Genomic DNA, 21,679 nt, shown 5'->3' with positions numbered 1-21,679 from the left:
GATTTCAACAGCTAGCAAACAGGATATTCCCAATTTTTAGAAAAGTACCATACAATAATTAAAACTGTTCAATTTCAGCTCGGAACCAAATACAAAACCAACAGACAATAATACTTTTATTTTTGTTTAATTAAACTTTGAGCTCTAGAGAAATAAGCAATAATCTTCCCATTGTTTTACTTTCAACATGAATAATAAAAATGAATGTGAATTCACCTTCACATCTTCATCCAGTTTCATAATCTTCTTAATACGAGCCAGTGGGAGTTCCTGTACTCGGAAATCTTTCTGAAATGAGTAACAAGAGGTGTATAAATGGTAGGAATAATTAATAGGATGTGACAGGCAGCATGAAACCCCCTGGTTGATTTAGTCCCTCCTTTTAGAAAATATGGCAGGAGAGAAATTACAAATGAAATTAAGAAAACACAAGCTCTAGAGCAAAATACTTCTTAACCAATGCAGAGCTTCCAACAAAGGGTTTCAGGATAAACTTACGATGCCTTCTAACAGGGCCCTCATGAAAAGTAACCCCAAACAACACCAGGTTCTTTGCCAGAACAATAGAGAGATGCATTATGAATGCATTTTTCCCCCTAAGAAAGTTTACCAGTCTGCAATATGCAGATTAAAATGAGATTTCTGGCCTTAGGGGTTTTTCTCCAAGTTGCCAGTATTTCCTTCTAATCAAGGACTACAAGAGCAAGCGCCAGCAATACCTGACCACAGTGACCGCTCTCTTCAGCCAATGTGACACTGGCTATTTCTGACCTTTGCACTAACATGACACCAGAAGCCGAGGAGGAGCTCCTTACCCATCACAGCATCAAAGGCCCTGTCTTCAAAATCTGCTGGGGGTGGGGGTAGGAGTAGAAGAGTTTGGAAAAAGGGTAAGCGTGAATTTATCAGCTGCTGTTTAGGAGTAGTCCTGTCAATTTTTTAACAAACAAGACTAAGTTGGGAAGAAACCACTTAACTTTACTGTGGAAAGGATTTAGGAAAGGAATTTTTGATCAGCATTACTCAATTACTTCTGATTTAAGTGCTTTTTCATTTTGATACTACTGGTATTTAAATACACAGCCAATGATGGATGCAATTCTAGAAATAAAAATCAATTTTGGGTTTCAAAGCTGCAAAGAAGAGAAAACTGAAAAGGCAGAGATTAGCTAAAATCAGCAAAATCCCTACTGGCACTAGGTGTCAAATGATTGATACTATAAGTGGTCTGAAATGTGATTCACCAAATCCAATACCCTCACCTGGGAAGTTACATCATCACATTATGGAGGAAGCAGCTCTTATTTGAGATTTGGTATAATTAACATGCATTAGTGAACTTTCTTTTCCAAGACCAATAAAAAAATCAACTGTACGTCAAAGAAGGCAGTGAAGCATTTTGGAAAAACATCATCAGCCTTCCCAGAATCTATTTTATGAATACAGAAGAACAGGAACTATTAAGATAAAATATACACCAAGACATCTGATTTTTTTTGGCCACACCTTGTGGCATGCAGAATCTTAGTTCCCCAACCAAGGATGGAACCCACTACCCCCTGCAGTGAAGCACGGCGTTCTAACCACTGGACCGCCAGGGAAATCCCAAGACATCTAATTTCTCCACCCAAATTCAACAAGCTGCTTGGCTATCACTGACCTCTATAAAACCCCAACATCAATTTTTTGTCTTTTCCAAATTAAGTATCAGCATTTTCCACGAAGCCTCTAAAAATCTAACTCTGGAGTGGTAGAGGCTTAGAAGTCCAGTTTACTAAAATTTCACCAAAAGGAGATAGCACGGCACATTCTAATTTTTTCTCCTCCTCTTTCATTTGTTCCTTCATGCAACTCAACTGACAGCAAATGTATGATGCCTACTACTATGTGCAAGACGCAAATACACTTTTCTTTGAACAGCTGGGCTTCCCTGGTGGCTCAGATGGTAAAGCGTCTGCACGCAATGCAGGAGACCTGGGTTCAATCCCTGGGTTGGGAAGATCCCCTGGAGAAGGAAATGGCAACCCATTCCAGTATTCTTGTCTGGAAAATCCCATGGATGGAGGATCCTGGTAGGCTACAGTCCATGGGGTCGCAAAGAGTCAGACACAACTGAGCGACTTCACTTTCTTCGAACAGCCAAATAGTTTAGAGACTATCACTTATGAAATATTATAATCCCCTAAGCTATACTAGAATGGGGGTGTAAAATCCCACAGGGAAAAGAAAGAAATGACCAACTGCAAGTGGTGGGTAGCGGGGAGGTGTTGGAGTGAGCAAGAGGAGTTGGCAAATGTTCCGCAGAGGGGCTGACATCTGAATTGTGTCTTGGGATCCTTCAAATCTGCTTGCTGGAAAAGTAAGTGAATGTTATTCAAAGGACACAGCACACACAGAAGCACAGAGACCAAAAAACTGGCCTATTTAAGTTTTAGATGTATGACCTCAGTACAGAGGGGAGCAGCAGGAAAGGGAATACTGGATTGGGGCCAGACCCTAAAGGGATTTAAAAACAAAAAAACATTTAACTACAGAAATCAATCACTGGTCCTCCTTCTTGTGTGGTGTATCACACAAAATGATGCTAAACAGAAATGCCAAAGAAAACGCTAGGGATGATAAGTTTCTTTGGAAGGCCTCCCAGGATGATACACACAGCACAAGATTATGACCACAAGATTTAGGTCTCTTACAAGTTCTCATTTGGCTTCGTCATTTAATATAATTCCCACAACACTGTTCTAAGATTACTTAACTAAAGCCCAGAGCTGATAAAAAGATCTCCTTCCCCAACTTGAAAGAATAAAATATTACTTTCAGAATTTTTATGAGACTACAATTAAAAAACAACAACAACAACAAGGAAAAGTCAAGATATAGTTCCACCTTGAAGAGAGGAAGAAACTTACAAAAAACTCTGTTCTAAGTCCCATACATCTTTTCTTTTGTGAGAAATTTTCTCATGATCTTTAAACCTTGAGATCTTAAAAGATCTTCAGATGTGCATGTGGGGCTCATAATCACTGACAATAGCCCAGCTTTCTATAATCTCAGCCCAGCTTTCCAGTCACATGTAAGGCTTTATGACCAGCTTATTGGAGAGAGGCGCCCCTTCACAATCGGTAAACTGGCTTTCAATTCAATGCTCCCTTGTCATTGGCAACCATGCAACTGACATGAGTAACATTTAACTTCTTATCCTGATGCGAATCCAAGTGGAATAACAACTGACACACTTTACTCTTAGGAGTGACATCAGAAAGGTTGGAGAGCGGATTCTCTCTCAGAACATCTTTGTGCTCCTGACCACAACCAAAGAAGTATGTTTAAAAATGCTGCCATCTGAAACTGCTGAACTTCAAGAAGTCTGAATTCACTCAATGAGAGTTTAAAGCCAAATTACAGTCAACAGGTCTCAGGCTGAACTAAACAACATCTGGAGTTTCAAATAATGATGAGGAATCTTTTGCAGGCCTACCTAGTCAGGCACTCACTCTGCAAAATCAAGATTCTACCTTCTCAAAAGCAGTGATTCTCAACATGGACAGCATGTTAGGATCACCTTGGGGAGCTTCTGAAACACAAGATGTCTGGGCTCTACCTCAGACTAACTGAATCAGGAACTCTAGGGAGTGGAGTCCTGGTATCACATTTTTTGAAAACTACCCTGGTGACTATAATCCACAGTGAGGGTTAAGGACCACTGCTTTAAAGCCTTGCCGCTCAAAGTGAGGTCCCTAGACCCACAATGGCATCATCTGGGAACATGAATGAAGTGCAGAATCTAAGGTTCCTCTCCAAACCTGCTAAATCAAAATCTGTATTTCAACATGACCCTCATGTGGTTCACATATAGACAATAAAGTCTGTGAAGCACTGTTCTACAGGAAGGGCTCAAACAGCACAGGAACTATTGTTCAGCAGTCCACCAATCTTCACCTCCAAGTTCTCGTTTAAATGGTTATCTGATTTGATTGTAATGGTGGAAATGTCATCTTCCAATCTGGAGACACTGAAGAATGAAAAGATGTAACAGGCAATTAAAAGAAAGTGACCAAACATTAAATTAGGGCTAACCTGAAGGCTAAATGGGGTGTAGGGAGGGAGTTTGAAGGAGGATTAGATTTTTCTTTAAGATTCAGCATTACTACCTCCCCACCTGCCCCACAAAGGACAAAAGTTAGCTCTTTTTTCCCCACTTTCAAAGAGGTCTAGAGAGTAAAATTTAATGCCAAGAAGTCTATTAATTATTGCTCCCAGAGGTCTGCTAAGCAGGAATACAGCATTTAACACAATCATCCTGGTATATAATCATTTTGGTATGATTTTTAATCAACTCAGTTTCAGGTGAGCACCACCTGAGGTTATGGACAATGCAGAGCTTTCAAGAATGAGGAGAGCAAGATGGCCAAGCTGAGATGAAAGACAAATTGCTTTTGCCGAACAGAGACCGAGATAACTGGGGCCAAAGTCGCCAATATATAATGAACTGTATCACCTGTGCTTAGTCGCTCAGTTGTGTCCAACTCTTTGCAACCCCACGGACTAGCAAACCCGAATTACTTATTTTTGGAACACCTCTGTCACAGGCTTAGAGAGACCACAACACCTTATGAGTATTCTCATAAACTTTATTTACATTTGGATGGTTTGAACATACAGATTTTTTTAAAAATCCAGTAGACATTTTGAGATACCAGCCTAAGAGGCTCTGCCATATCTGAGCAAGTCTGGTTGAGGTGCTGCTCGAGCTCTACAAAGGCACACACTAAGCACTGAAATATCAGCCGCGTCACACAGGCAGAGGTTCAGTCAGAGAAGCAGATGCCTTCATTTGCCATTGGCAGAGGAAAATAAAAGTTTTGCAAAGGGACTTTACCGGATTGCATTCTCACTCAAACCTGGCACTATGCTGCTTCACACTAAGTCTGAAGTGGAGGAGTCTATGATTCATTTAAACATTTACTGTGCACCTATTACATGCCAGGGCTTCCCTTGTGGCTCAGCTGGTAAAGAATCCGCCTGTAATGCAAGAGACCTGGGTTTGACCCCTGGGTTGGGAAGATCCCCTAGAGAAGGGAAATGCTACCCACTCCAGTATTCTGGCCTGGAGAATTCCATGGACTGTATAGTCTACGGGGTTGCAAAGAGTTGGACACGACTGAGCAATTTTCATTCATTCACTCACTATTACAAGCCAAACATCATTCTAAGCACCTGATTTAAGAGATACCATGGTAGTATTCTGACTTCCCTGGTGGCTCAGACAGTAAAGCGTCTGTCTACAATGTGGGAGACCCGGGTTTGATCCCTGGGTTGGGAAGTTCCCTGGAGAAGGAAATGGCAACCCACTCCAGTACTCTTGCCTACAAAATCCCATGGACGGAGGAGCCTGGTGTCCATGGGGTCACAAAGAGTCGGACATGACTGAACGACTTCACTTTCACTTATGGTAGCATTCTAAGATTCTTTTCTTGAGAGTATGTGGAAGGAAAATTTTAGCCATCAACAGGAGAATGATTAAAAATGACTTTTGTCCTTGGTCTTTCTCCTTACTCATAAAACTTGAACTAAAAGTAAATCCCTCAAAGTAATCCACTTTTAACCTCTGCAGGACTAGCTGTCTAGCTACAAAAATTTGGTCAACACCACTATCTTCTCTGATGTCAATCAAACCTGAAAAGTAAATCAAGCAGGATAACATCAAGGCCCATATTCCTCTTCACTGCAGCATTATTCACTATCGGCAAGAAACAAAAGCAACCCAAATGCCCACTGACAGATGACTAGATAAACAAAATGTGGTATACACACATATACAAGGAAATATTATTCAGCCTAAACAAAGAAATCTTGTCATATGCTACAACATGGATGAACCTTGAAATCTCTTAAATTATCTCTTAAATCACTTACTTATGCTAAGTAAGTGAAATGAGCCAGACACAAAAAGACACATGCTGTCTGAGTCTACTTACTTATATGAGGTACTTAGAGCAGCCAAATTCATAGAAACAAAGCAGAACAGTGATTACCAACGGCTGGAGAGTGGGGAAAGTGGGTAGTTGTTTTACGAGTGTAAAGCTCCAATTCCACAGGATAAAAAAGTCCTGGAGATCTGTTTTACAACAATGTAAATATACCACTGAACTGTACATTTTAAATGGTCAAGATGGTAAATTTTGTTGTGTTGTTTTACCACAATTTAAAAAAAAAATTCAAAGTCCAACAAAATACAGAAAAGCTAGGTGCTGAATTTCAACTTCTAAAGTTCATCTGATCACTTGTCTGATCCTGAATTTGTTTCTGCATTCAAGCTGGAACATGCTTGCTGCACTGCCTAGTCCCACTAGAACTCAGGAAGGCACTCGTTTTGTACCAGGCTGATCCCAGCACTTGAACCTGAAAGCTTAACCATGACATTATCCCCTCAAAACATACAAAATACCCCACTTCTGACTTTATAATTCCATTTTTTCCCTCCCTTCCACTTTATATCTAAGATACTATTGGTAACTACCACCTTTAGACTGCAGAATGATTTTTCAGTGGAAATCCACCAGTGAACACAGGCCACTCAGAGAAAGCCCAAACCAAGGTCAAATGCTGAAAATCCCCCCTATAAACAAACATGACCCACAAGGATACCCAGAATATAGGGGGTTTTTTTGACCCCTGAAGTCAGTGGACATTTATCACAGTGAGAAGTTATTGTTTATTTTACTCATTCATTACCTGTTTCTGTCTCTCCCACCAGAATACATGTTCTGTGAGTGCACCAGTTTTGTCTGTGTGGTTCACAATAACTAGCCTAGCCATAGTAGGTGTGTAAGTATTCATCGAGTAAATGAAAACTGATCATGTATGTCAGAGGTTAAGGACCTTGCAACATGAGTTCTACATCAGGAAAGAATCCAGTATTTGCTCTGCCAGGATGCTAAAACCTCTGGGTCAGGAATGACATATCTCACAGAGTGCTCCTTCAGCCATTCGCTGAAATGGGACCAAACACAACATTATTCATTATGGATATAACATCATACTCTCCCTTTTAATGCTTCAGATTCATCACTGTGCCTGACTCAGTAACTATTTAATAAATACTTGTTGAACAAATGACCTGGGTGTAATTATTACATTGTAAGCTCCTCAAGGGCCAGGGTTTTGATTCTTCTGTCAGTGGGCCTCAACAAGGATGACTTCAGCCCCCAGGGAACACTTGCCAGTGTCTAGCCACAGTTTTGGCTGTCAGAACCGGAAGTGCAGTGCCACTGGCTACAGTGATTAAAGGCCAGAGATGCTGCTAAATACCATACAATGCACAGAAGAGCCCCTCACAACAAGGAATTATCTGGCCCGAAGTGTCAATAATACTGCTCTTAAAAAACCCCGATCTAAGTGTATCTTTTAATACCTGGAAAGAGTGCTGGCTTACAATAGATTTGTTGTTGAATAAACTGCCCAACAGTTTTCACCAGGTCCTAGAAACCTGGCAGGGCCACTAAATCAGGCCACAGAAATGAGCTACAGCTTCTGGAGGAAAGGAAGACCTGCTTTTCTGCATTCTCTCAAAGATCTGCCTCACATTAAACAATCTCCAAGTCAAAGCATCCACAGGCCTAAAGAAAGCCACTAAAATTAAAAAAAAAAAAAAAAAAAAAATCCATGTAGTTACCTCACCTAAAGTAAATTGTATCTTCATCTTCTTACCCACAGGTCAGAAATGAACTATACCTTTGTAAATGTGCTTGAGATTAAACACGCTTTAGCCTAAGTTTTGATTATTCATCTCAAAGCTAGTTAAGTCTCTCAGTCTTCCTTACCACTGTTAAATTCCGGATTTCTTCCATGACGCGAGGCCAGAAGGACTGCAGGCTCTGCTGGGCGTCGCTGCTGCCGGCACCACCAAACCCTCCTTCTGTGGACATTCCGACAGCTAAAAACACACACATACGCGACACGTGTTACACAGAAGAAAGTCAGGCTTTGCATCTATTTATATCTTTCCTTGTGGATGTTTTCACTAATTCTTTCAGTTTTTCAGTCTGAGAAGATAATACAATTGTGCTGAAGAGGTTTTTCACACCAACTTAAGTCTTGGCAAAAAATGAGGAACGTTTTCCCTTTCATCCAGCTTATCTCACAGAGACTAACAAGAAGCTGAAATCAGAAAATCTAAAATTCCTAGAAGAAAAAAAAAATATACATATATATATACATAAAACTGCTAGAAACCCAAATTCAAATCCTAATGTGAATCAAGGACTTTTAACGTCTCATTTCGGAGAGAAGGAAAAAATAAAAATGTACTTGGCTGCCCTAGTGTTATCTGTAATTTTCAACGCCATCCTCTCCAGTGTTTTTCAAGTTCTATGTGGCTTCTCACACTCCATGCCACAGCCTGCAGAACATATATTAAGAGTCCCCAGTTAGTAATACTGTACATAAATGTAAACCCAGAGTCTTAAAAACTAAGAGCCAAGTTTATTCTGCTGTTTTAGTCACTGTGGTCCCATTTCTTTGGGGCTGACGATTATTATTCTTTCTAATCTCAAACTAATCTTCCTCAAAGGACACAAAATCCGTACAGCCTAGGCCAGTAACTGAGTGGGTGGCACAAAGTCCTTGAAATCACTTCCAGTTCTTTGCTTACCTGAACCCTGTTGTTAGGCACAAAGTCAAACAAAGCACACCATCAAGTGGAAGCTCTAAGATGGTTGAAAAACAATAGGGAATTAAATTCAGTACAGAGAGAAGAGGACCAAAGTTTGGTCAACTGTTTTGTTGTGAGGGAGGGAAGATGAATAAGGACCCCTGCACCACCTACATCTATACCATAAATATAGATAATACTGTAATGTTTGAAAAGATTTACAGGGGGAAAGTAAAAAACTCCAGATGGCTTAAATGTTTACCTGGCAAATACTTGAATCTAAGAAACACTTTAATTAGACACAAAGAACAAGAAACTTTAGTGATATCCCAAGAATTTCTATTCTGGGAAATTATTCAAAAAGATTTAATATGCCAGTGATAGGATGCTAGCGGAGAGCTATGTAAGTCATTAAGAACTAATTCTGACGGGCTGAAAGAAAAGCAGCAAGGCCAGGTGTCACACGACCAAACTGCTACTTTCCAGGGTCCATGTGGATGCATGCTGGGCTGATTACTCTCTATCAGCAGAGTGGATGAAGGCTGATAAATCGAAGTTTAGACTGTGAGGATGTCTGATTCACTCCTAAATGTTTGCCTGGGATTGTCCTAGAAATCTCTGATTTTTTTTCCCCTTTTTCTTCTAAAGGAAATGATGAGAGGAAAGAACAGAAGGAAAACAAGAGTACAATCTTCAAAGCAGATTTCACTCTGGTATAATGACATTAGTGGGTGATGATGTAATGGGAAAAGGTTTGGAGCCAATTTCTGGTGCTGGAGGCCCACAAGCAGCTCTATACATCAGCAGGAACTCTAAGTCCTAGGAAGCAATATGATCTTGGGAGTTTCTGGAGGGAAATAAAGTGAAGAGTGTTGAATCACAGTTGGAAATGACTAGATTAAAATCCTGAGTCCTAAAAAACTAAGTAAGAACACTTCAGCTCAGCTACCATGACATCTTCACTTATCACCATATGCACGTGACCTATACACTATTATTTCAGATGTTCTGAGAACAAAGAAGTCAAGGTAATCTAGAGAAGTGTAGTTATTTATTTTTGTTAATAGATTCTTATGAGGTACTCATGACAATGATGAGAGCGAGAATCTAACCTTTTTAAAAGGGGCAAATAAAACCTTTCCAGAAATGAAATCAATTATCAAAAAACTTTAAAAATGAATCTAACCTTTTACTGTACAGATACAAGGAAAGGCCTGATCTTACCGAATCTGCCATGTAAGCTGCTATGGTCAAAGAAGGAAGAGGCACAGTTGCCAGTGTGATACTCTGTACAACTTGCTAATGAGAAGCAGGATTCCTCTGAGTGCAAAGGTCTTTAAGATTTACAAAGCTGGTAACCAGTTTTGACTGTCCTCTGATCTCCTCCCACAAATGTTATCAAGGTACATAATTCAAGAAGCATTTTTAAAACCATCTGTGCATAGTCTGCTTTTAAATCTTGAATGGCCCCAACTAAGCATGTGCTGGCGCAATCAGTTCCCAAACATCTGTGCAGTCAATAGATTATGAATGAATCTTTGGCTGGCTCAGAGCCACACACTGTTGGAGTAGGGGTGTGCACAAAACAAACGTTGAAAAAATCTTTCTGGAACTGACAAACGTATTAAAGGTTATTAAGTTTTTAACTCGAGAGACCCATTTTGAATTAGAAAACCATAAATGGATAATGGCAAAAAAAATCCAAATCAATAATAATGTTCTTTACATTTTACTGCCTCATAGAACTGTAAAATGGGGTGGGGGTGCTTTAAGAACCACCCAGGTCCAGCTCCTCTAAAAGATGCTCACAGCTCTACTTCAACCTCTGCCCAGCTCCCTCAATGCACCCTACGAGGTCATTGAAACATGAGCTCCTCCCTCTACAGTTCTAGGAAACTGGTGCACTGGCTAGGCATTCTTTTCCATCTTTGGACAGCTCTCACTGCTCTTCTTTACATTAAGTTGAATTTACAAACAAAGGATCATTTCGGCTTTAGATGTAGTTACAACTTTTATGATTTTTCCATCCAGAAACCTCTTCATAAATTCCTGACTTCAAAAAACAAAGGTACTGGACTCTCCTCATCAGGGACAGAAGACCTTTTCATGAGGAAAAAGAAAAAATGGTTTGGAGCATATTTTCTAGCATCTTTGCACAGAAATAATTTGTAGATAATTCTCAGTATCTCTTGGAAGACCATAAATTGTTACTATAAATTCCTAAAAAAGGTGAATATTTTTATTCAAAAGGCTTTCCTTAAAGCAGATCCAGTCTTCACATGGGGCTTTACAAATTAGATCAAATCTCAAGCAACAGATTTCATGAAAATAAGCTAGAATTCTCAATATTTTCTGACTGTGGCACAACTTAAAATTAAAATAATAAAACCTAATCATAAAAAAATTCTGCTCACTAAACACCTAAGTTAAAAAACATAAAGTAACTTCTCACTTATTTTAATATTACATTAATTGCAACTAAATTGATTTTGCTACAAAGTAGCCTATTTGTAACATCTACAACCCATGGAAAATATGCCAGGTTCATCTTCTAGAATGATGAGAAAGGAATGGATTTAAAAGTAAGAAGAGATTTATATTCCAGGATCCTTTTTACTCCATGTTAAATTGCTATTCCTATCATGAGATAAAGCTACTTAAAGCTACTTACATACAGTAAGACCAAGCCGCATTAGCTTAGATGCCTCTTTTGAAAAATGCACAACAGAATTTCCCAGATTTAATTAATAATTAATATTAGATTTATCATTCATGTTCATTAATTAGTTTATAAATACCTAATAAGACTGCCTGCTTAATTATTTAATAAAGACTTAAGAATCAGATAAAGTATTGAATGGTTATTGCTATAAGAAATCTCAACTCCCATTATCTTTTCATTTATCTGGTTTTAAATACAGTTTCCTTTCCAAAACTAAAATGGGAAGAATCAAAGTCCACCAGGAAAAGGCCGTTTCTCCAGTGCTCAAATCAACTGCCATCTCTCCACAAGTCTCTAAATCACCACAAGTGATCACTCCTTCCGTGAACCTTCAGAGCTCTTAATCTGTACTTCTTCCTGCCCTCACCACATTACCTTGTATGATCAATATTTATGTATTTCTTACCACATATCCCCTTCTGGTTTATAAGCTTCTTGTGGGTAGGACGTGAATATGATTCATCTCTGGATTCCCTCACAGCACCGAGCACAAAGTCTGATAAATAATTATTTCTGAATGAAAGAGAGTTTTTGCATATGTACTTTCTGAGAAAAAAGAGGCCTCTTAGAAAGCCTGGCTCTGAAATAAGATTTATTGGGACGGCAAACTATTTTAGGAAGTTCAGAATATATGAGGTTCTCGCTGGGCCTTTAAAGTGTTAGTAGGACTACAATCAGAAATCCACGTGACTTGCTTAAGTGAATTTAAGATAAAATGAAGGAAGAGGATATGCACACGCACACGCACGCACACACACGCACACACACGCACGCACATGGGTCCTGGAAGTTACAAGGCAGACCAGAAGGCTGGAAACATCGGTGTGTACTATCCACAGCATAAAACTCTTGAAAGTCAGAAACTTCTCAGAAAGGTGACCAGGACAGGAGGAGAAAAGGGGTGGGGAATACCTCTGTTTGGCCATCCACTGCAAGGAAGATAAGGAGAACATCATGCAGAAAATGAGATGATTCAATCAGATCACTCAAGGGCACACAATCTGTCATTCAAATAGCCAGTTACTTTATCAGTTTTAAAGAAAGAAGACCTAAGCAGTTTTCAAAACATCTCAAAAGCAGAGTGCTCCTCCTTTGAGATTCTCTTGGAAGTCTTTCAAGCTCTTGGTTTTGACCAGGTACCATTCTTACCAAATCCTCCCTGAGTGATATGCTGGACGTGGAACAGGATGTATCAAAATAATCAAGCTCATATACAAAGAAACATAAGATTTTACTACAATATCCCCTAGTCTCTAAAACTCTGCATCTTTAGAGCTAAAGCCTATTTCTTAGCATATACCTCATTCTCTCTACAAAAATCCTTTGTAATATGTCTAAACCCACATATAGCTTTCTAAAGTAACTAAAACAAAACAAATGTTGTTGGGAGATAATACCTAAATCCCTATCATCACAACAACTATTAAAGGAAAAAAGACCAGAGGAAACTCCCCTAAAATGAAGACCAATCTTTGATCAATGCTGCTCCCTATTAAAATACTAGAGCTGCCCCGTTTCAGGCAGTCAATTTTTACTTAAAAATAATGTTCTCACTATTAAATGTGAGCAAATACGCCTTAGCCCAGTTGTGACTGAAGAACAAATCTAAACACTGGTACCATCTTTCACCTTAATGCCCCTCACCATCCAACTTGCAGCCTCTAGGCATTTCAGGCTGAGAATGCCCTAACAGTTCCTATATGTCTCCAACTTAACATGTATCAAGCATCTCCCTATGTTCAAAGCACATTAACTTCTTCACTTCTTTTCTTGACTTGCATTTTGATCATGTTTGTCATTAGATAACATGATTTTTCTTTTGCCCAATTAGTAGCTCTATCACACACATTTTATGTTCCAGTACTACTCAGGTATTTACTGAAGTTAGTTCCAAGCTTCTTTACTTGAACTGGCTAAAACTGTTGGGATACTATATTTCAAATGGGGAATGAAGAGACGACGAGAGATAAAGAAAGAATATTAATATGAATGAATAAGAGGAAAGCTAACTTGTGCTTGCTATTTTAGATATTCTCCCAAACTACAAAGAAAAGTGAAAACTAAATTTGAGAACTGAAATTTCTGCAACAAAACAATTCCACCAACATCAAGTTGGCTCTCATGTTTACACAGATGGACCTAAAACCATTATCAATCACAAGGGCTAAAAAGGATTTCAAACATTAAGGAGGCATATGCTTTCCACAATAAAACCAATCCTAAATTGACAATTTCAGAAGAAAAATAACACTGTTCTGGAAATCAAAAGACCTTTGTGAACTGGCCTGCTGCCGACTAGCCAGTGGCCTTGGGCCAGTCACTGCACTAAGCCACTGCAGCTGCAACGTATACTGAACACATACACCAAAGGGCAAAGGGGCGGTCTGGCATGGAAGGCCTACACTTCACTGCTTGAGGATGCAATAAATGAATGAATACAAGGCAGGGGGACTAGAGAGAAAAGAGGGTTCAACTGTCTTTATTTAAGCTCATCTAAGGTTTCTACCGAGGCACGAAAGCACTAAGCCTGGTGCCAGAAACCTTACTACTCAAGTTCTAAACATAACTGGATACCAGATGGTCATACTTACTGACAGGTTATTATACAGTACCCCACTACTGTAATAATGAATAATGCTGTCTTACTGGAGACCCCTTTCCCTAATCCTGAACGCCAAGTTCAGTGTTTGAGGGTGTGTCTGTCTTGAACTCCAAATGGCTAAGTAAGTCTGAAGCCCCTTTTCTAACTGCATACAGCAGAAACTGTGCTTTCCAAAAGACTATAGGTTGGAACTGGCTGCACAGTACTCTTCCTAAAGATCTGGTCACAAAGATACATTTTCAAACTGGCAGCAGAGACACTTCCTTCAAAAACAAAAACATGTTTCTGTTTGCCGTCTGATGCTGCTGCTGCTAAGTCGCTTCAGTCATGTCCGACTCTGTGCGACCCCATAGAAGGCAGCCCACCAGGCTCCCCTGTCCCTGAGATTCTCCAGGCAAGAACACTGGAGTGGGTTGCCATTTCCTTCTCCAATGCATGAAAGGAAAAAGTGAAAGTGAAGTCGCTCAGTTGTGTCTGACTCTTAGCGACCCCATGGACCCGTAGCCTACCAGGCTCCTCCATCCATGGGACTTTCCAGGCAAGAGTACTGCAGTGGGGTGCCATTGCCTTCTCCAACAACATACTCTTTCAAACAAGGGAAAGATCATAATACAGTGTGTCTGGGGGAAAAAGGAAGGTAGAGCAACTTATGGTATGAAACTTAACAGGAAGGCATGACCAGAACATTAGAAAAAAACCTGTTTCTGTGGAATAGAAACGGTATGTAAACATATTACTTCACACATTTGTTTCCTCATTCCTTCACTGATGTCCAACTTACATGATATATATTATATACACAGGTATATATGATAGCAACAAAACACTATCAGTATTTTGTACGATGGAGAAAAAAGACCAACAGGTATTTTAAAGGCAAGGGCCCACAAACCACAGCCCCCAAGCCAAATTTGGCCTGCAGCCTCTTTCTGTAAATTCACTTTTACTGGAAGACTGCAGCCCCATTCATATATGTTGTCTATGGTTGTTTTCATGCGGTAACAGTAGAGTTCAAAGTGTTACAAAAGAAAGTGTATGACCAACAAGCTAAAAATATTATCTAGCTCTTTACCAAAAAAGAGGATTTGCTATCCTAACAATGGGGAAACTGAGGGCCAGAGATTGGAAAGCTTGCAGTAGATCACACAACTATTAGATGGCTTCCTCACCCATTCAATCTCCAACCTGCTCTGCGCCACAAAATATCTGTTAATCTCTCCTGACACTCCAACCTAATGAAAGTAAATACATTTCTGAAGGAAGAATGACGAGTAACTGGCTTTTTCAGACTCTGAGCCTCAAAGAAAATTCTAACACGAGCTGGAGAAAGAATAGTGCTACGTGTGCTCAGTCGTGTCCGACTCTTTGCGACCCCATGGACTGTAGCCGCCAGGCTCCTCTGTCCATAAGGATTCTCCAGGCAAGAATACTGTAGTGGGTTGCCATGTCCTCCCCCAGGGGATCTTCCCAACCCAGGGATCAAACCCAGGTCTCCAGCATTGCAGGTGGGTTCTTTACCTTCTGAGCCACCAGGGAAGTCCATAGTGCCTGCTGTCTAAGCTAAATCATATTCTAAAACAGAGTCATTTTGCTTCCTGGATTCCTTCTGAAACTCAGAAACTCTAAGAACAACCTTTCACCCAGTCTCTAGCAGGCTCCTGAGTTGATGTATGCCCAGAAGTGAAAAGCGTGATTCTGAAGAATGTTTCAAAGATACCAACTTAAGAGCTTTAGAGTTTTACATAATACTTGTTTCATACATTATCTTCAGTTGATCTTCACTCAGCTCAGTGCCAAAGATATCAGTATCATTCCAATTTTACAGATAAGAAAGCCAAGGGTTGGGTATCTTTGTGCTCAAGGTCACATGTAGTAAATGGAGAAGCTGGAAATACAAAAGCTCTAAAATTCTGTTCTCGGTTTAGCACAGCTTGTTCATTCTCACTTTATGTTGCTTTAAGGTGTGTGTGTGTGTATGCAAACTATTCAGAGATATGAGCAATTTCAGCTTTGATCACTGACTCAAATCCTTTACCTAAAAGATCATTTTAATCCACTTGCTCCTAAAATCTCTGTGGAAAACATGGAAGAGAAGATGCTCATGGAAGAGAAGATAGCTCACTGCTATCTCCTTCTCTTATTTCTCTGTGTCTCTTTCCTTGCTCCCTCACTCTCTTTTCTATCATTCCCTCTGGCTTGTCTCTAGGACAGTCAGTAGCACCTATGAATACTCAGCTGCAAACAGTGGGGGGCAGTAAAGTACAGGGTAAGTACATAAAGAAAATCTATTGGACCTGGAGGTTCTTGTTCTCTGGCTACTAACTGGTCACTTAACTTCTTGAGGCCTCTGGTCACCTCACAGGGCAGCTGCAGCATACAAGTGGGAAACACATGTAAGAAGGCCTTGAAAAATACCAAGCATCATGTAAATGTCATATGGCATATCAAAATCACTGCTCAGAGCTAGACAAGTCATCTATCCTGGTCTGACCAGTTTCAAACACAGTACCACACCAAAAGACCAATCTCCCTTACATACAGTAACAAGTAACCCAATTTGCTTCTTTCTCTAATTTAGACTACTTAGAATTTCCGGAGTGCAGAGTCAGATGCATAGAAACAAATGCACTGAGAAATCTTCTTCCACTTCTTTTATAAATATAAAATAACTTGAAACCCTTTAAAGTTTTAAATTCAGAATGAATGTACTAGTTCCAAACAAAGAATTCAAGATAGATATGATTAGGTACGCTCTTAACTTAAATCCTTGGGAATGTCAATGATCAGTAGCTATGCAGGCTCTCTCTCTAGACAAATCCAAAAAAACTAAAATTCTTAGGACATGTCTCCTTGGACACCTCAGACTTCATAAGCAGGGAGTATGTGGCTGTTCTGTCTTGCAAAAGGAATCTTGTTTTTTATGTTAGAAAGTGGAGGAGAGCTGGAATCTAGGCAGCATCCCATCCTATCTGGCCCCACCAACCAAGAGAAAGATTCTGTTTTGAGCTCTGAAAAGAGCCCTGGCTGCTTCTACCTCCATCTAAGATCTTGGAGTAAAGGGAACATGTTGTGAATGTAGTACTTTATGAGACTATCTAATGGATTGAAACCAACTTTTTAAAGTTTTGGGGGGACTAGCACTGCTAAGGAGCTTGCTTTCACACTACGTACAACTGTAAGAAATTAAACATACACAGTCACCGATCAGTGATCACTACATTTTTTTCTCCCCAAGAAACCATTCCTGACACCCAATAAAATCTATTTCTATAATTAGCGTATTCACTTTCTTCAGGCACATTACTATTATTAGGTACATTATTTTTTAAGCCTAAAATTTTCGTGCTCCTATTTTCTCCCCTGTTCTTATTTAATTATCTTTGTTTCTGGCACATCCTCAAGGAAAACATGGCTTGGACATAGTGGGGACTCAACACACATCTACTAATGAACAAACACAAGCTCCTCAAGAACTATTTTAAGACCCCAGACACCTTCACTCTGGGTTCTTTTCTTTGAAATGTGCATATGGGGAAATCCCTTTTCAAGTACCTAAGCTCAGCTGTGCAATAACTGTTGTGTAGTAATACAATGGAAAAGTAAAAAAAACAGTGGGGATGGGAAGAAACCTGTTCTACTTTAGAAAATGTTAACACAAAATGTTCATAATTATCTAATCATAGACTCCACTGAAAAATGGAAGATTGTGCTGGTGAATTAATCTATCTAAAAACTGGAGAATTCTCGATAAAAAACTCGGAGGGCATTAGAAGAGTGTCAATAAGAGCTTGGCTTTATTGATTTAGCTACATGATTCCGCTGATTCACAGACACTAAATTCTGCCCTCTGCTTAGTGTCTTTTAGCACTGATTTGAAAGTTAGAAGCAAGCAAGCAAGGGCACGAGAATAAACAAATCCTCCAAGTCAACCAAACGCTAAATCTCCCACCTCTGTGTATACAGCTGTCAGGAACAGAGAATGTAAAGACCACTTCAAAGAATGCAAAGCAACGGAGATGGTTATGCTAATCCTTTGCATTTGTACACGCTTTACACTTTGTAAAGTAGCTTTCCTCCTTTAGTTATCTCATTTATTCTTCACTACAAACACAAATACTAATGTTCCCATCTGACAGATAAAGATACTTAATCCAGAAGACTGAGGGGCATGTCTTAGGTTACAGGGCAAGTATATGGCAAAGCCAGAACCACGACCCATATGCCCTTATTCTCAGTTCTGTGCTCTTTCACAGCACGCTCTCCTCCCGCTTTAGCACTGGTAACTCAGCAAAGGACCGAACACTTGAGAACCTAGGGATCTTCTCAGCCTGGAACATAAATCCATCAAGCCCTTTATCTTTGTTTTCCTGATCATCCTCCTGGAGAACATACCCCCAAAAGCTAACATGTCACATTCTTATATATTTCAGAGTAGAAAGTTTAAGGTTTTCAAGCTTGTTAAAGCTGCAGTTGCCCATAAGGACGAGGACTTGGGACTATCTGGTCACCAACCAAGAGTAGACATTAAAAGGTCCAGTAGATCAAGTTCACTCTCTGGGGGCCTGATGATGAGAAGTCACTACCTTTTCACTGTGGTTGAGAGGGACAGCCTTAGCCTAGCCCCCACTTACTGAAGCCACTTCCACTGCTGCACATTCTGAGGAGGAATCACCTGCCACAGCCACACTGTGAACACAGTGGCAATGTTATTTTAATTATGTGGCCTTTCCGCTTAGAACCAAAATCCCTGTTCTAACTACCTTAACAGGGATAAAACGAAGATTATGAATCGCAGCTAGGAAATACAAGCAGCTGATTATTTAAGAACACAATGACTCATCTAAAAACACTCATCTCTGTGGTTCAAGGTAAGAACTCAAATGAGGTGCCCAATACATACCACAAGTGTACGTTTGCACATCTAAGGAACACTAGAGAACAACTAACACAATTCTAACCTTGTATCCATTTGGAAATCCTTCATCTATTTCTCTGATCTTAGTAAATTTAGATAATTCCCCAACATAATGGTAGTATTCATACTAGTATGCTACCTATTTGCACTACGTTTCATTCTGAAAAGAAAGAGTTGTGTTCATCTATCTTGTTTGACAAAAACTTTAAAAATCACTCCATTAACTGTAAAGGACTATGTTTCATGCAAACATATTACGTTACTTAACTACCTTCAAGGGTAGCGTTATGAACATCTTGCCTGTTAATTACCAGAAGAGAAATAATCATGGAGTTCAGGATATAAACAACGAAGATGGCTGGAAACTTATCACTATTCCTCTAATGAAAAAGTTCTTATTGCCTCTGTTAGACTGAGGATAGTTACAACATACCTAGCCTAGAAATCTGCTTAATCCTACAGATGAGGCTATCCTATTCCTGGTAATTTATTATGTGTGCTGCTCTTCAGTGTTATCATGACCATGTGGATATAAATTACTTGCTAAGTAAATGTTGCCAGATTCCTACTTGTGTATTTATGGTTGGCTTCATGCAGAACGCTGCCATTGGAGGTTTTACAAAGCTAACAGTGATAAGATTAGGTGGACGCAACTTAGGGAAAAGTCTTTGCACTGGATGGAGATGTGTGTGTATATTTAAGAGCTTAAACAAGAAAGCCTGAGGTTATGCATCCACACACATATACATAAACATATACATAACTAATTTCAAAGAGCTACTGCATAACTTTTCAAGGAAAACACTTGTACTTTTTCAGAAAAAGTGAAGGCCACATCATAGGGCAGTATTTCTAATCTTCATATCGAGGCACACACTGAAAATGTTAGTATTACCTTTCTTAATATTTAACCTATGTGAAAAGCTGACTCATTGGGAAAGACCCTGATGCTGGGAGGGATTGGGGGCAGGAGGAGAAGGGGACGAGAGAGGATGAGATGGCTGGATGGCATCACCTACTCGATGGACATGAGTTTGAGTGAACTCCGGGAGTTGGTGATGGACAGGGAGGCCTGGAGTGCTGTGACTCATGGGGTCGCAAAGAGTCGGACATGACTGAGCGACTGAACTGAACTGATGGGATAATACTGATGCCTTTGCTCACTTTAACCTATGACAAGATCGTGTATCATGCATGGCACTCCACCATGCTCATTTCTAGACGTCTCAACTTCAGGGTCCAGCCTTTTCTGTGTTTCCGTCATGGACACGAAGCTTTATTCTTCTGGTCCTCTGTCCATCTTCTCCCTTGATTTCCCATCCATTCCCCAGGTTCAGTTATGATCTTGATGAGCTTAAATTCCAAACATATTTTACCAATTCTGGTATTTCTCCAAAGCTCCAGTCCTGCTTGCTAAACATCTCCAACTGGAAAGCCACCCAGAACTCTAACTCCTTTTGTCTAAAGTTACATCTATCTTCTTCTTTCCCCAAACCTGCTCCTTCTAACTTTTCTATTTCCATCCTCCAGTCTCCCAGGCTTGAAATCTGAGTCATCCTAGATTCTGTTCAATTCTAATCAACTGGTAAACTCTGTAATAACAGTGTCCATCTCCTGACCTTTCTTCATATTGCCACTATGTCTGCTCAGGTTCTCATCTCTTTCATGTAATAACAAAAATGATGGATAACAGCTAATGCTACTCATGTAGGACTGTGTGCCAAGTATGCTTCTAAGCCTTTTACACTGCTCTTTTACCCTCACAATAATCCTATGGGTTGTGAACCTAGTATGTGAAGTCACTGCATAATGTTTACTATTTCTAGGATCCTCTGGTCATTTCTACAGTTATATTCAATGAATATTATAAAAGCACAGCTCTGATAATGTTATATGAACCTATCACCCAACATTTCCAATGGTTTACCATTATTAAGGAGAGACAGTTCAAATTTCTTAGCTTGGCAGTCAAGGCCCTCCAATATCTGACCCCAACTCACTTCTGAGATTCCTTTCTTTTGCTACTCCCTCAGGACTTCCCAGGTGGCGTGAGTGGTAAAAAATTTGCCTGCCAATGGAGGAGACATAAGAGACATGAGTTCAAGCCCTGGGTCGGGAAGATCCCCTGGAGTAGGGCACAGCAACCCACTCCAGGAGCTTGGCAGGCTACAGTCCATAGGGTCGCAAAGAGTCGGACACGACGGAAGCGACTTGGGACGGACGGACCTATCCCTGACTCACACCCTTAGGCACTATGCAGACTAGACCACTCACTGCTCTCAGCCCACACTACACCTTTTGAATCATGATGCTGCTCCTCCTGCTCCCCATGCCCGAAGTGCTCATGCCCCTACCTCCAAGTCCAACACCCAGTTAAAATGCCTTCCCTCATTCCTAAGCCAGAGGGTCTCCCCTTCTCTGAATTCTGTGCCTTTTGCTTATACTTTCCATATCAGTTTAATACATTTGATATACATCATCTGTCTCCCCTACCAGACTGTTAGATCCTGTAGCATTACAACAATTACAGTATACACCAATTTTATCTATATACATTTTTTTGAAATCTCCACATAAATGAGACATGCATGCAGGTGAATTAGTGAAAGAAGTATAAAACATTCAATTTTAGTATTTTCTCACAGGGGCTTCCCCAGTGGCTCAAGTGGTAAAGAATCCGCCTGCAGTGTGGGAGACACAGGAGATGCAGGTTCGATCCCTGGATCGGGAAGATCCCCTGGGGAAGGGAATGGCAACCCACATCAGTATCCTTGCCTGACGAATTCC

General features: G+C 40.1%; 1 protein-coding gene across 6 annotated transcripts in view; it reads right to left on the bottom strand.

Moving 5' to 3' along the window:
* The window catches only part of NFYC (nuclear transcription factor Y subunit gamma), a 65,057-nt gene that overhangs the window by 21,568 nt on the left and 21,810 nt on the right, over positions 1–21,679 (bottom strand). For all 6 annotated transcript variants that reach the window (XM_070368227.1, XM_070368226.1, XM_005904936.3 and 3 more), the window contains 2 exons: positions 7,824–7,936; positions 217–288 (listed from right to left, as the gene is read on the bottom strand). In XM_070368227.1, coding sequence (XP_070224328.1) covers positions 217–288; positions 7,824–7,928 — 177 coding nt within the window. In that variant the 5' untranslated portion in view covers positions 7,929–7,936. The remainder of the gene's footprint in view (positions 1–216; positions 289–7,823; positions 7,937–21,679) is intronic.

This window comes from Bos mutus, chromosome 3 (assembly GCF_027580195.1).
Source record: "Bos mutus isolate GX-2022 chromosome 3, NWIPB_WYAK_1.1, whole genome shotgun sequence".
NCBI lineage: Eukaryota > Metazoa > Chordata > Mammalia > Artiodactyla > Bovidae > Bos > Bos mutus.
Note: the sequence above shows the minus strand (reverse complement) of the source record. Positions and strands in the feature narration are given on the sequence as shown.